The sequence below is a fragment of the Peromyscus eremicus genome, chromosome 14 (genome assembly GCF_949786415.1).
Source record: "Peromyscus eremicus chromosome 14, PerEre_H2_v1, whole genome shotgun sequence".
Classification (NCBI taxonomy): Eukaryota; Metazoa; Chordata; class Mammalia; order Rodentia; family Cricetidae; genus Peromyscus; species Peromyscus eremicus.
Genome location: NC_081430.1, coordinates 73201342 through 73217922, shown reverse-complemented (window position 1 = coordinate 73217922; position 16581 = coordinate 73201342). Strand labels below are relative to the sequence as shown.

Genomic DNA, 16581 nt, shown 5'->3' with positions numbered 1-16581 from the left:
GATCTGGTGCTGTCAAGTATGGGCACTGTGGATGATTATTTCAAAAGTTCTGGGGAACGCTCATCACAGACTGGCCAATCATGCAGGCCCCAAATATGTTCATGAGCAGCTGTGTCACGAAGGGACAGTGGCGGAACCATGAAGTCATTTGTTCTCCTTGCCTTTGGATCCCTGGGAACTCATTGCACAGTGGAGCTGTGCTCAGCGCTAGGTCTGGCGTGAAGCCATTAATGCGCATGTCTGGTACGTGCCCAGGGGCTGCTCTTCGTGTAGAAGGGGAACAGCATTGAGTTCGGCCGCTTGCCTCAGACTCCCAAGAGGCTGGGGGTAGAACTGTGCGTTCTTTGCTTTGTGAGCTTCCTGACGTTTATCCCCAGACTGTCAGCACCAGCCTTGGTTTTCATAGTCTCCTTGTGAGTCAAGCTTGACTCAGAAAGCAGGACTGGATGGGAGCTTAGGATGTTGTCCAAGAGCATGACGGGTAGAGACGAATTCAGTGGATTCAAATCCCCGGCTCACTTGTCACTGCTACTTTGGTGTATTTTGGGGTGAGTTTTCTTTGCCCCGGTTTCTTTCTCTGTAGAGTGTCGATTGCTCCTACGGCTGCGAGACTCCAATGCTGCAATGGGTATGACTCCTTGGGATGATGCTTTGGATGCAGTGAGCGCATGAACGATGGAGTGAAAGGGTCCATCCCTCACCTAAAGCCAACGGCAGCTCCAGTTCCTGGAACCCCAGCCCCTGCCCTCACTGGATACCCGAGATGACCCTGAAACTCACTTTTCTGAACTAAGTGTTAATGAGATCCAAATGTTTGTGGACTATGATTGCACCCTTTACTCAATGTCTTTCCTCTCCATTTTTCCTGATGAGGGGGAAAGGTAAGAATGTGTCCTGAAATTACCTTTACCAATAGCCCATCATGTGGGCAGCATTCTCCAGACAACACGCTCCTAGAAACCACGCGGAGATACATGGGATGAGAAAGTTCGAGTTGCTTATTGAGAGGAAACCATTTATTCTGAGGTTTTAGGCAAACTTTCCCCGGAGTGTTGGTGCCAGACCCCGTGCTCCAGATGGCCTTGCTGGCTCAGCCAATAGCCAAGAGGAAGTCCCATGTGCTTCCAAGTGGACCTGGGCTTGCCACTAATGAGCCCCAGCTGCTCTTACCTCCTGCCTGCTCACATGCTTCTGAAGAAGAAGCCCTTGAGGGGAACAGGAGCTTCAGATGTCAGGTCCCGGTGAAGATGCGTGGCTGCAGCTCCGGGCCTGCGTGGTCTCCCTGCTCCTACAGTCATTGGTGGCAGTGAGCTGCTGTGGGCTGTGGTTTGGCAGTGAGAGATACCATCCTACACTCACACGGTGTGCAGGCCGCCTCAAGTCTTGAGGGGCTCATGTACGGGGAACTCAGGCTCACGCTCTGATGAGAAACTGGTGTCTGCTTAGATAAATAGCAGAGAAGGTGGTTCCTGGTTCCTGACCCCGGGAGACACTCATTGCTTCTGGCAGTGATGCTGACCACCATTTCTGCTAATACTTGCTCTTTTTGAGATACACCCACCCAGAGTGTGGTCTGAGAGCTGGCTTTGCTCATGTCGCCACCGAGAAGAGGGTAAGATGCCTCACCACCACGGCTGATCCACTGGAGACTCAGAGGGCACCTGGCTCTGAGCATTGGTCTGGGAAACGCCCTGCCCCCTCTGCTGTTCCCCAGGCTATGAGGGCTCAGGCTCAGCTCATGCCTCACCACTGTGGCATCATGCTTTGCTCTTTTATCTCTCATGGCACACACCAAACAAGCCAGCTGGGCATGGCATACATCTTAGAGTCTCTTCCTGTAACTGAGCCAGAAATCTGAGCACAGGAGCCACTTCCAGAGAAACTGTGAATGATATTTGACAAGGTGTATGTGTCACACAGATGAGTTCGCCTGACCTGAAGAGACCAGGCCGTAGGACTGGCCTTATTACTTGTCTAGTGATCTGAGCGGTAAATCCTTTACTAACCTAATGTTTGATTTTTTTTTTTCTGATGATTTTTTTTTTATTCAAGACAGGGTTTCTCTGTGTAGCCCTGGCTGGCCTGGAACTCACTTTGTAGACCAGGCTGGCCTCAAACTCAGAGATCTGCCTGCCTCTGCTTAGTTCTGGCATTAAAGGCGTGCGCCACTACTGCCTGGCTCTAGTATGTGAAATTCCATCCAACTGAATTCTGAAGATTTATTTTCTTCAAAGGGCTCCACTCAAAGCACAAATTGTAGTTTGTCTCTGGGGTCTGGGGAGGTAACCAGCTTCCATGTGATGGCAGCACATACATATATATGACTTCATTAGAAACCATCTTTACCTGTGAGTTCGAGGCCAGCCTGATCTACACGGTTAGGTCTAGGACAGCCAAGGTTACCAAAGAAACTCTATCTCAAAAAAACCAACGAAACGAAACGAAACAAAACCATCTTCAGCAAAAGCTTGGCTGAGTTGTGAAGCGATGAGGAGAGTCTTGAGCCTGTCTTTGCAGCCGCCATATTGGAGACCGAATGGCAGAGGGAAGCTGGTTAAACGGTTTTGCTCAGGGTTGGCTTCTTGGGTGGGGACAACAAGTTTCTCTCACCTGACCTTTCAGAATGCATTTGCTTCTTGAGTTGTTCCCCCCTCCACCCCCCCTCTGCAATCCACAAATCCACAGTTAGCTCAGGACAAAGATTTATTTCCTTTGTGCATTTGTGGTTTCTGGGATTGCCAATATGCCCTGAGATCACTTCTCTTTCCTTATTTAGTAATAGACTCAATGGGTCAGTTTTAATTAGTTGAAGGTGTTTTTCAGCCTCAAAACTTCAGGAACATTTGCTAGTATCATTGAAGGGGAGACTATCCTACTTAGAGTGGGACTGGAATGTTTGGGACACATCTTCTGTGCTGGCTGTTCTTGGTTGTCAACTTGACTCTATCTGGAATTAACTAAAACCTAAGAGGTTGGGCACACCCATGAGGGATTTTCCTTAATTAAATCATTGGAAGTGGGAAGGTTCTCAAAGATTCACTTCTAATCTGGTTCTTTGAGGTGGGAAGATCCACCTTAAATGCAGATCTTTTGGGGTGGGAAGATCCACCTTTAATCTGGGCCACACCTTCTACTGGCTGTCCATATAAAGACATGGGAGAAGGAAGCTGGCTCTTTACCTGCTTGCTCTCATGCTCATTGGCAAGTCCATTCCTCTACTGGCATTAGAGCCTGACTCTTTGGGACCGTGGTGTATACTGACGACCAGCTGAGACATCGAGCCTCACGGACTGAACAACTACTGGATTCTTGGACCTTCCGTTGGTAGACACCATTGTTGGACTAGCTGGACCACAGTCTGTAAGTCATTCTATTAAATCCCATATATATTATTTATATTTATATTTATATTATTTATATTTATATTTATATTTATATTATTTATATTTATATTATTTATATTTATATTTATATTTATATTCATTCTGTCAGCTCTGTTCCTCTAGAAAACCTGGACTAATACACCTCCTAAATTACATTTGTTGTGAAACTTTTTTGGCTAATTTGTAGATACAGTTATTTTGCCGGAAACAGCTTCAGCCACCAGAGACTTAAATTCATTAATTTGGAGCCGGGGTGTAAGGTCCTGCATTTGTTTCTGTTGGGTTTTTGAGACAAGATCTCATGTAGCCCAGGATGGCCTTGCCCTTCCTATGTAGCTGAGGATGACCTTGAACTTCTGATCCAGCTCCCTCCATCTTCCAAGTGGAATCTGCGTTTCTAAGATGCTCCATGTACAAGCACTGCTTCTGCTCAGTGGACAGCACTTTGTCGTCCTCCAAGTGTGCTGTCCAGAGCAGCGGCCATGGAAACCTGTCAGAAGTGCAAATTCTTGGGACCCATCCTGGACTTGTAGAAACTGTGACGTGTGGCCATGTGGCTGGTTTTTTAACAAGCTCTGGGTGGTTCCGGCGCATGCTCAAGTTTGATCATCACTGTTCCAGAAAATGAACGGCAGCTCATCCTTTACTGTATTTAAAATCTTCCACTGCTTGAGAGGTCTCTCTTGGGTCTTGACTCAAACCTTTTTGATTAATTACTCCAGTTCTTTCAGGATTTCTTGAAATTATCTTTTAAAGTCCTTAATCATAGAACCTGAGGCCCAGAAGGAACCCTCAGATACGGTCTGATTTCCTTTCTCCATGCTCCATGCTCCCATGTGAGTCTTGTCTATCCAGAGGTTTCAAAATAAGTGGAGGAAAGCATTAAGGTGAGAATTAAATGGAAGAAATAGCTTGAATCTACTTGTTACTATATTTTACAGCATTTCTCACCCCTGTGTCAGAGGTTCGGGTCACCCTACTGGCTTCAATTTGATGTTTAAAGATATTTTCACAATATATTACCACTTCCACTCTTACACTAGTACTTTTTTTTTAAAGGATAGAGTAATGGGGAATAATAACTCAACTCTACAAGAGCTTTGATACAGTTTTATTGGATGCGGAATGAAGTAGAGATCCAGGGATATTGTTGTTTGAGGCAATGGATGCAAAGGAACCCACAATGGCTGTGGATTGCTACAGAAGTGTGGGGCGAGGTGAAAGGGCAGGGACTTCCAGAATTTTCTGAGAAGGCAAGGGAGACAGAGCAGTTTCCGAGTATGAGAGAATCCTCTCTGTTGAGCTTTGGCAAACTGACTTGTATGGACTTTACACACTGTGGGGCTGTGATGAGTAGAGACACCCCACTGATTATATGATTGAGTTGGAGTGGGCAATTCCAGCCCCTGAATCCACAGGCCTCATTGGCTGGGACATTTTCCGGTAGGAGCTGTATTCTCTTGTATTAAAGGACACAGATCAATTTTTCTATTTGTATAGCTAAGGGCATATTTTCCCCTTGTTATGTTTCTGTTTCTTGATATTGGTAGGAGAGGTCACCCTACTCCCGAGTTAGGAGAGTGGTTTTCCAAGTCATCTGGCCACATGTCGAATCTGGAGGGTCCTGGAAAGGAGCCTTGGGTCTGATGCTGGGATATCCAGGCTCCCTGCTCTGGCTGTAAAAGACCAGCTTTGATGTCCCTCACACCCTTGTTGGTGGTCCCTGCACATGTACACTGAAGACCTCGAAGGGATCCCATTTATTTATTTTCTAGTAGAGAGCTTTCAAGTTGAGCAAAATGACATATCTCCAGATAATTGTGAGAAAAGGCCTCGACAAATGCATAGCTATTAACAATTACCAAGAAACTCACAGTGGGAAATACCACGGTCAAATATTCACTCCAAAGGGCTTAAGCTGTATAAATTTGGACTGACTGAACAACCCGCTGATTTTGACCTAAATAAATGATTCAAGACATATGGTAACACGCTCTATCCAAGAAATTAGGCCACAGCCATCCCTGGCTCATTCGCATCCCATCCTCCACTGGGCGAACTTCTAACACTGGATGTTTTCCACAGCCCTGTATGAGGTACAGGGAAAGGCACTTACCCAGGATTTCACCCAAGGACAGCCATGTGCAGGTTCACTGTTGGAGATTCAAATCCGTGCCCTTCCATTCTCAAACCCCAAGAAACACTCGTGACAGAACAAGGGTATTTGGGGAATCTTAGAAAATTCAGAGTCAGTTTTCAGTGATTGGGGGTTGCCCTTCATCTTAAGGACATATCCAGACCCTTGTTTTTCTTTCAGTTTTTAATCCATTGTATCCCTCCATCTTTTTTTTTTTTTGAGCCTTTTCACAGCTCATTAGGTAAATCAAATAAAGGATGGACAAAGAAAACAGCATGGGGAAAAAGAGTAAAGCTACAATTTATAAAATAGTCCTGTACATCTTGGCTATGGAACAGGTTTGGGTTGGAGACAATTGAAATTCTTGGCTAGAAATGTTGTTTCGTTATTTTTGAATATTGATGGTTTTACAGTGTTGGACATATCATCAGTATCTTGGACAGTGATTTAGGATTTTGTAGTTATATAGATAAATATTTTAAAGTTAAGAATGTGCATTTGGTTGTCATTTGGGTCCCAAATGATGAGAATGGGAAATGCCTGTGCTGTTAGCTCCTGAATGATGAGCCAAATGGACCGTTCTTTCTCCTAAACTCCCTTCCCCAACCCTTAATGAATCAAGACGGTGAGGTCATACCTGTCCTGCGGTGTCGTACAGTCCAAGCAAATGCTGCTTGCCTCCCACCGTCACGGTAACTAGGGAGAAGAGAAGACAAGAGAATTCATAAACAGAGGCTTCCATGGCTAGAATGTCCCATGCCAGCTTCTCTCTGGGCAGGGAGGATGAGCATATGCTTCATTGGTGTATATTCTAAACCAACTTGACAGCATCGTTTCCAAATGGAAGAGAACCTTGGGCTGCCGTGACAGCAGATGGCCTGAGCCAACTCCAAATCTCTCAATGGAGATGGATATTTTTGGTGTTACTCGAGTACTCTGTAGGCTGTTTGGTGACCTTTACTAGGCTCTGCAATACGAAGCTTCTGAAGAAAAAATAAAGGATGCCAAGTTCCTTCCTGGCTAGGTTATCACTGTCTTTGCTTTGAGTTTCCTTTCAGGACACAGAACCAGGTAATTAGCTATTTGAACTCTCTGTGTGCTCTTGGGGCTGAAAAGAAGGCTCAGTTGGTAAAGGGCCTACTGTGCACACGTGGAGTCCTGACTGCCCACTGTATACACATGGAGTCCTGACTGCCCACTGTGCACACGTGGAGTCCTGACTGCCCACTGTGCACACATGGAGTCCTGACTGCCTCTGTGCAGACATGGAGACTTGACTTAGGAGCCCCAGAACCCATGTGGAAAGGCCAGGCATCTGTACTTGGCCTCACGTGTTCCTATGTGAGCATCTGTGTAGGGAGCAGGGAAGAGACAGAGATGGGCAGATCTCTGCAGCTCTGGCCAGCCAGTCGAGCCAATCCATGAGCGCCAGCTTCCGTAAGAGACCTTGTCCCAAAAGATAAACTGGAAAGAGTCACCAAGGAAGGCATGAGAAACCAACCTCTGACCTCTGCTCCACACATGGGTACCTGCACACACATGCATGTGCATGCAGTGCACCTGACCATACACCACAGGAGACACACACACACACACACACACACACACACACACACACACACACACGAAATCTCTCTGTTTTTATCTGACTTTGAGATATTAATAAAATCCAGGTGCTGTCTGGGCATGTGGTTTTAGGAATGTGGCTTCACATACCTACAAGGTTAGATTTACCCAGCAGGCTCGATGCCTTTGCCAAGCAATGGTGCCCAAAGTGAGGAGTAATGTGGGAATACCAGCCGCTCTGCACATGTCTGGGAATGACATAACAGTCTCAAGTTGCTGCTCAACCAAGAGGGACCAGATTGCATGCAGGAGGGATACGGTTCTCTTGGTGAGTGGGAAGAGCAAGGTTACATTTCCAAAACATCCAAATGTCTTCTGGGAAATAGGGAATCAAATATGCAGGAACATGCTCCCCCCGCTGCAGTTGATTAGAAAATGTGCAACGATAAAGTAAAAATGGGTTTGATCCCTTTTGCCATCAACCACACAGAAAACGAAGGGCAACTGGATGGTGGGGTTTCAGAACTGGATGGCTAATGTGTCAGCCACATTCCCCTAGCTCAGGGTCGCTGACTTGGTGCTGATTTTTTTACTTTTTATTTTCAGGTTGATCATGGCATCATGTATGTAGAAGTATTTCTTCATGCTGCTCTTTGAAAGCACTTGTTTAAAAGGCCCAGCCTCCCTAGATACTGGGGACTGTTTTTCTAGTCTACTCAGATCCACATGTGTTCCGTTTTATAACACGACCGCAGCCAGATGTGCTTCTAAATGTGTGTTTTTAAACGTCAAGCCCAGCTATATGAAATCTTCACCGCAGCACTGACTGATGGGCAGGGGTGGGGCGTTTAAGCCTTTTTACATCTGTCCGTAAGTCAGGCCAGCAATGGAAATAGAGGTGCCCAGCGCTCTCCGTCCTGTTTGATTTCCTTCTTTGGCAGAGGAGAGCCTAGGCTGATGTTCTGCAATCAGTCTAAATGGTTTCTTTAGTGACCGATTGGTTACCTAGTCATGGATCAAGAATGAATGGAAGAAATCCAGCGATTACAACATGGAATTTCCTGCCTTCAGTGAGCCAGGTACATGGAGGTCAGGGCAGCTGTTCATGAGATCGTGTGCACTACTCTGTGACCCACAGGCCCAGGGCCAACAGGAGGCAAGCACTAGAAGCCGAGCCATGTTCCTAAGCAGTGGCTGTGATCTTTGTCACTGGAGTCCTGCAGGCCCAGCGTTCCTTGCCCCCCTTTTCTTAGAGAGCAGATATTCCCTCTAGCCCCTTTTCCTTCAGGCCACGTCCTTTTCTCTTTGGCAGCTGGAACTCCAGGATGCTTCACCAGGCCCGAGACAAGTATAAGCAAGACAGGTTGAACCAGGAGCGGCTAGTCTGTACAATGTCCTCTTCCCTCTGCTTATCTTTCTCTTCTCCAGTGGGATTCCTGGATTGAGCTCAGTACCGGAAGCAGACAGACCAGATACAGACTCACCTGTACAGAGCAAGTAAAAAGCATAGCCATGCACAGTGTAGCATACACTATGCCTGGGGAGCACAGAGGGCTGGGAGCATGTCTGAGTGTGCACGCTTTCGCACACTGCTAGCATTTGGTTACAGAATGTCTTCTGGTGGAGATGTCTAAGATGAGTCTGCAAGGATGGCCCTGAGTTTTCCAGACTGTTGAGGCTCCCTTACTCAGCCTTTATTCTGAAGGCTTTTTCAAGCTCTTAAAGTCCTTTGGCTAAGGAAATGGAAAGAAAAAGAATTTCCTTGGGTTAAGGCAGAATGGTGGTACAGGATAGGGGAGGATACTGTCGTTGGCATGGAAACGGGGTGAATTTTCAGAATTGCTGTCAGTAGTGGTTTGCTCTGTGCCCTGCTGGAGGGATGCTAAAAGCAGGGCTTAGAGCATGTGTCTCTATCTTTGAGAGTGACTTTAGTCTCTCTTCCCTGTTTCTTCTAGAGGACATCAAGGGATAGTCAGAGACAGATGCCAGCATCAGTCTACAAGGCATGGTTTTATGAGTCCTAGCCAGGCAGCAGATGTCTTATTGCTTGCTAACCTGTGCCCTATGAGGCTCTACAACTTGGCAAGGAATTAGTCACAAGTCCATGGAAGGGAGGTACCACCACCAAGAGCTAATCATCCATGAAATGAGGTCACAGCATGGTTGCTCACCCCGGACCACTGTGCCTTTGAATCCTACCATTGCTTTTCATCATTGGAGTGACCCTGGGGACATCATCTAGCACCCTTAAGTCCTGTGTTCCCTTTCTATTAAAAATGGGGGTCCACATGGGTAGAAGGAGAGAACTGACTACCATAGGTTGTCTTCTGACCTCCACGTGTGTGCTATGGCATACCCCTCTCCTGCCATAAACAAATGTAACAAGAATATCTAAAAAATGAGATCATAGAATATTTGTGAGAAGGACACATGATGAGAAAATATATGACATACACCCTCGTTCCCAGTAGGTGCTGAATGAATGTATCCATCAAGTGCACATTGAGTCTGTTCTGAGGACAGGGGTCAGTCTGTCTTTCTTTCTACTGAGTATCCAGGTCACATAATCAGAATCTTAATTGTGGGCCACTAGTTACTTCCTTTTCTAAAAGATAGCTGTTTAAATCTGTCTTATGTTCTCACTGAGGACCGAGTCCCCATGCCCAGTACAGATTCTGCCATATGAAGGAGATGTTGAATACACTCAGGGTAGAAACTCTGCACAGGGTCAACTCCTGGTCACCGAGACAAGGGTCCTTGGGACTGTGCAAGGCTGTGGCTAGATCTTCCCTGGCTGACCACTGATGACAAAGTCACCAGGAAGGCCATACCCAGGTTATCTTCCCAGAGCACCTTCTATTCTGGGAGCGTTAGAGTTGTTTTCTGAACGTTGAGGGGTTTTAAAGAGAGGAGGCCAAATGGCCTGTTAATAGCTTGGATGGTTCTCTTAAGAAAGTGTGAAAAGTTGACCACGACCTGTTAAGTTGGTAAAATGAAGACTTTCCTCAAATCCATGAAACTCTTTGCTTCCTTGTGTTGATTCTGGGGTGAAGTGGAGTGGCTAATTTCTTGAGGCGTGTAAGCCAGGATACAAGTTTGTTCTCTTGAGGATCATTAACTTAACCCAGAGAGAAAATAGCCAAGGCAGGACGTAGGCCTATTTCCCTCAGCATTTTTATATCTTAAAGATGTGTCTGGAGAAATGGCTCAGTGGTTAAGAGCACTGGTAGTTCTTCCAGAGGTCCTGAGTTCAATTCCCAGCAACCACATGGTGGCTCACAACCATCTGTAGTGAGATCTGGTGCCCTCTTCTGGTGTGCAGGGATACATGCAGGCAGAACATTGTATACATAATAAATTAATCTTTAAAAAAAAAAAAAAGATGTGTCATTTGCAAATGCGTAAGTCCTCTGGTTGTGGGTTCAAAACTTCTTCCTTGTTGGGTGATAGCTGTTTCAGAGGTTCAAGGCAGTCTTCGGAAGTTCAGTGTGATGAAGCAAGGTAAGCTCCATGGGTTCTAACAGTGGAAATGTTGGCTCAGTTAGGGAACTCCTTTGCCCTTCAGTTCCCAGGGTACTTCCAACTCCCCGTGTCCCTTAGGTCTAGTCTACTCTCTCAGTGGTTGGATAAAGCCTAACTGTGTGGTGTGGGTAGCAGCACAGGGGTGCTACTTTTGGAGGAAGAAACACTAACTTTTTTTTTTTTTTTTTTTGATTTTTCGAGACAGGGTTTCTCTGTGTAGTTTTGCGTCTTTCCTGGAACTCACTTGGTAGTCCAGGCTGGCCTCGAACTCACAGAGATCCGCCTGGCTCTGCCTCCCGAGTGCTGGGATTAAAGGCGTGCGCCACCACCGCCTGGCGAAACACTAACTTTTAGATCCAACAAGAAACAGAATTTTAAGAAAGTTAAGCATGTGCTCTCTGTTCATGTCAAAGATTTATGAACTGATGAGTGAGTGAGCCTAAGACCCTTTTGAGGAGAGAGGCAGTGGGCAGGCTGAGGCAGGAGGATCAAGAGTTCAAGGCTAGTCTGTGCTATGCAGAACAAGCAAAACAAAACAAAAAAACAGCCCTATCCCTTCCAAAGGCTGCTTGGGCACGTTCAACACCTATCCCAAACATCCTAAGAGTGCGTGTCCATTTTATTAAGGGGCAAATTCAGAGGCATCAGCCATGAAATCTCCCCAAATATCCATGAAGATAGACACAAACACTGCTTCCTAAATATAAGTGGTAAAGATTCCTCTGTGTGTGTGTGTGTGTGTGTGTGTGTGTGTGTGTGTGTGTGTGTGTGTGGTGGTGGTGGTGGTGGTGGAGGTGTTGTTGTTGTTGTTGGTGGTGGAGGTAGAGGAGGTGGTGGTGGTGGTGGTGGTGCTCTTTCAATTCCTGCCTGGCTCTTAATGCTGCTTTGGCCCCTTCCTGCAGGCCTGCATCAGCCCATCTGACCAGCTTGCCTCAGCAGCTCATTTCCTTTCTTGTCAGGGTCTGGCTTGTGTCCCCGGAGAAGCCTCTGCTTTGAAAGCTGTGTCAGTACGAGGGGAAAAACCCAACAGGCTTCCTGAGAAATCCCTGGGATTCTGAGTAGAAGGCTTTCTTTCCATTTCTTTTCTCTCCCTCCACTTTTCTCCTCCCCGCTGTCCTTTGAGACAGTGTCCCTGTAGTTCAGGCTGCTCTTCAACTCACTCTGCAGCTGAGGATGGCCTTAAATTCCTGATTTTCCTGCCCCTTCTGGAATTACAGATACATGTTATCATGGATGCCCCCTCCCACCTCGCTTTTGTTTTTGAGACAGGGATTCTCTGTGGAACAGCCTTGGCTGTCCTGGAACTTTCTGTATAGACCATGCTGGAATCGAACTCACAGAGATCGGCCTGCCTCTGCCTCCTGAGTGCTGGGATTAAAGGTGTGCGACACCACCGCCCAGCTCTACCTCCCCATTTTAAAGGTCTGTCCCATTGAAACAGGGCAGGATACAATCACTATGTCTTGTCTGGCCCTGGCTGTGTTTCTCTTCCTCTTAGCAACATGCTTGTGGTCGAGTCATTTTCTAAGTTCCCTGGATTTTAAGGTGAAGAACTAACTGGAGTTCTGGGCTCACTGGGAACAAACACTGGGACCGTGAGGAAGCCATAACTGTCCTACTCCTCCGTTTTTCTTACCTGCAAGTTGGAGAACAAGGATGATCAGAAAAGTGAACATTTTGGACACTGAAGATTCCGAGAGCGCAGTGTGGTGTTACTGAGCAAACACCTTCTTAACAAACAGTATTTGAGGAATGGGGCTTCCTGGAAAGATTTGTCACCCTGGTTCTGGGTGTGGGATGGATGCCCAGGAAAAATATTCCCTTGCCAGTATTTATTTGATGAAGAAGGAAAAGGGGGTGGATGGGAGGAGAGGGGCATTGGGAAGAGCTGTAGACTCAGAGCTGACTGAGGTCTGGGGATGAGGCCAAGCCAAAGAAAAAGCCAGACAGCCACACCCTGGCATGTCAGTCTTGCTTAGCCCCACCCTTCCTTCTTCAGTATTTTTTCGGAGTCCACCTCTCCCCATTCTACCCCTAGATAGCTATAGACTCTGAGTCTCGTTTACCATCCTTAAAGCTGTCCCCATGCAGGCAACTCCTGTCCCTTGGAAAAATCCCCTACTTGGTTCCAATTCTGTGTTTCCTCAGTGCCCCCAGAGTAAGTGAAAAGTGAAAGCCAAACACCTTGTAAGAGCGGACAAAATCTTGGTCACCAGCCCCTGGCTCCCCTTGCTCATTCTCCTTTATTTCTTTCTGGCCCAGAATGGGTCAGAAGCTTTTGCAATCTGTTGTTCTTATGATGCCTTTGTTGAAGCGCTTTCTTTGGGATGCTGGGAAGGAAGTTCTGGAATACTTGCTCCACACTCAGCCTGGAAAATCTGCTTTCCTAAGCCCTTCTTACCCTTCAGGAACCTGAAGCTATTTCCATACTGCCTTTCCTTTGGTCCGAAAAGAATTAGCATGGTTAAATCTGTTTCTGTTTTTTTTTTCTCTTTTGTCTATGTGTGTTTTTATATCTGTGCTGGTGCACTTATGTGCATTTGGGTGTGTGCACATGTGTTTGGAGGCCAGAGGAAACATCAACTACTGTTTCTTAAGAAGTGTCCATCTGCTCTTTTCTGAGAGGGTGTCTCTCACTGGCTTGAATATCACCGCATAGGCTAGGCAGATTGGCTAATGAGCTCTAGGGATCTGCCTATCTCTGCCTCCCCAGTTTGGGTTATAAGCATGCACAATATGTCCAGCTTTCTAGTGTAGGTTCTCGGTACCTGACTTAGGTCTTTGTGCTTGCAAAGCACTTTATTGGCTGATCCATCTCCTCAGCCATGGCCAGATATTATTTGTTCTTATGTCCAAATGCTAACAAAGCTTGGATATGTTGCTCCATACATATTGGATGAGTGGCTGAAACATATTGAACTCCAACTAAACTGAAGTTTTTCTCTGAGGCATCTTTGGTATTTTCCAAAAGGTCACTGTGAACTTTGTTGGACACTGAATGGCAGGATGGGGTCACTGGTCTGATATCCTGCACTGTATCTGGTCCACCTGCTGTGAGGGATGCCATGGAAACCTGGCTTTTCTGGGTGGCATCTGTGCTCATGGTGGTCCTCTAATTTCATAACCATACATCTCCATCAGTAAGTCAGGACCACTGACCATGTGCTCTGTCTGAGGTTCCCATATAGCCAGATAAGCCTGACTTTAGCCACAAAATACAGGGGAATTATCACCTATGACTTTAGAAAGAAGTGCCCAGTTTATAGGCGAAATCTACAGATGAGGGTCGTGACCCACAAATCAGAATGTACTTTTTGTACGGTCCCCTGCACAGAGAAACTCTTCAGAAATACCCACTTGCCCTTTTAATTGGAGCGACACATTGCTGGAAATTCATTATAATTAAGTTGTCATTGATGGACAAGGGGGTGAACAGCTGATTTCTAGGTCTGCACTTTCCAGTTTAGCCTTGATTTTCATTCTATGATCTAAATTTTTGTACTCCCCCAGTCACCGGGCAGAGTAGTGAAAAGCACAGACCCCTTGGTTTTATCTGCCCTAACGTTCTGAGGATGTAGGTCTGCATCATTCTCCAGGTCTCCTCTCTGATCTCAGTTTTCTCATCATTAAGATCATTATCGTAATAACTTGAATACTGTAGCATCCTTCCCACTTGGCAGCTTGTCAGAATCCTAGTTGAATCCCATGCAAGGAAACCTTAAGATGCATAAGGTGCTCCACAGACATGACTTCTGTTTACAGTGTCCAGCACAAGGCAGAGACAGTGACCTAGAGGGAACAGGCTTCTCCTGTCTTTGTCAAGCAGCAGTCACTCAGGACATTCAAATACCTTGATGGTGACAGAAGAGGGCTAGTGCGTTTCTTTTAAGAGCTTTGTAAGAATTGCTAGGCTCATAAAAATTCTATCAGGTACCGGTCAGAACAAGTTAGAAAATATGTTGGAAAATAGCCTTTTCACAACACACACACACATACAGAGACACACAGGCGCACAATTATAAAGTGTTCGATAGTGTGGAAGATGTTCATGGGGGAAAAAATAGCACAATACTTGTTGACATAGCTAAAGGGAGAGAAATAAGCTAGCCTATGTTCTGGGTGAGAAGTTCTACACCAGGAAGACGCCAGAGCTCCCCGATTTAATTTGTTTAAAGTAACTTCAAGAATTTTTGAGTGACATGTGACATGACAGGTGACCATGTGACTCTACTGGGTATGAAAACTGAGCTTAGAGACAACAAATAATAATGAAAAATATATATTATGAGATGCATGTTAGTGTATATTGCAAAATTCTACCAAAGAAGTGTCATTCCAGTGCATTATTATAAGACAATAAAAATATCAGACTCAGTGCTACAAATGTAAAGTTTCAGTCTTTGACAAATGACATTTTAAATCAGTAGGAAAAGGTGAACTGTTCAAATATTGAATTTAGATAGATGATTACCATTTGGAAATAAAAAAGGTCTTAAGAATTATAAAAGTAAAGGAAGAAAACCATAAGGAAATGGCTAATATATTTGATTTAAAAATGAAAAGTACAGGCTCTACAAAATGCTCATAAGGTAAGAAAATAACTTCTTTTTTTGTATGTGAGCACACTTCCTTTTTTCTTTTTTTCTTTTCTTTTTTTTCTTTTCTTTTTTTTTTCTTTTTTCTTTTTTTTTTTTTTGGTTTTTTGAGACAGGGTTTCTCTGTGTAGCTTTGCACCTTTTCCTGGATCTCGCTCTGTAGACCAGGCTGGCCTCGAACTCACAAAGATCCACCTGCCTCTGCCTCCCGAGTGCTGGGATTAAAGGCGTGCGCCACCACCGCCCAGCCACACTTCCTTTTTAAAAACTTATTTTATTTGCATGTGTGTATGTTTGTACGTGCACATGTGTGTGTGGGTACTTGAGGAGTCCAGAAGAGGCCATTAGGTCTCTTGGAGCTGGTGTTCCAGGTGATTGTGGGTTGCCCAGTGAGGGTGCTGAGATCTGAACTCTAGTCATCGTGACTGAGCAGCAAGCTGTCCTAATCACTCAGAAATCTCTAGCCCTAAGCATGCTTCAAAATACTTATTTTTTATTTTATGTGTATGTGTGTTTTTACCTTCATGTATGTTTGTGCACTGTGTGTGTGTGTGTGTGTGTGTGTGTGTGTGTGTGTGTGTGTTGCCCATGGATGCCGTAAGACGGCATAAGAGGGATCCTCTGGAACTGGAATGATAGATGGTTGTGAGCCACCTTGTAGGTGCTTGGAACTGAACCCGGGTCCTCTGCAACAGCAAACTTCTGAGTCCTCTTTCTAGCTCCCAAACCACACTTTCTAATCAATCATAATTACCTCGAAAGGAACTAAGAATGCAGACATCTGACGAAAATACAAAGGAATAATGAATATTCAAGTCAAAAGTTTGAAATTAAAGACACAATCTTTGGTCCACTGATGGGCAATGATAAATCAAATGGTAACAGACAGGCTGAGTGGTACATGTCTGTAATTCCAGTTACTCAGGACGCTGAACCAAAAGGTTCGTAAGTTCAGTGCCAGCTGGGGCAAAAATGGTTCGGTGATAGAGTGCTTTTGTAGGCCTAGCATGTAGAGGCCCTGGGTACCATCTCCAGTAAACACACACACACATACACACACACACACACACACACCACACACACACACACACACACACATGCACACACTCGCACTAGAGAGAACGCTAGTGCTTGCAAGTACTTAACTATGTAGGTGCTCACACACGGCTGAAGACAATGTAAATTTGCTCAAGCTTTTCTGGAAAGCCATTTGGCGATAGATGAAAAGCCCGAGCATGAAATCTAATTTTTTATTTTTTTCCTTCTGGCTCAACACTCTTTTCAGGAATGTGTTTCAAGGAACAATCGTACAAGTGCATAGTAATGTCTACCTAAGAATTCATCACCGGTGTGTTTATAACTGCAAATGACCGGAAGG

At 45.5% G+C, this 16581-nt stretch overlaps 1 protein-coding gene and 1 long non-coding RNA gene across 2 annotated transcripts in view; one reads left to right on the top strand and one right to left on the bottom strand.

The window, feature by feature from the left end:
* Positions 1 to 16581, bottom strand: part of Rhoj (ras homolog family member J) — an 85704-nt gene that overhangs the window by 13454 nt on the left and 55669 nt on the right. The window contains exon 2 of the mRNA XM_059279538.1: positions 6158 to 6216. Coding sequence (XP_059135521.1) covers positions 6158 to 6216 — 59 coding nt within the window. The remainder of the gene's footprint in view (positions 1 to 6157; positions 6217 to 16581) is intronic.
* On the top strand, positions 6207 to 7999 carry LOC131924267 (uncharacterized). Its single transcript, XR_009382830.1, has 2 exons — positions 6207 to 6591; positions 7693 to 7999. It is a non-coding gene; the product is annotated as an uncharacterized LOC131924267 (long non-coding RNA).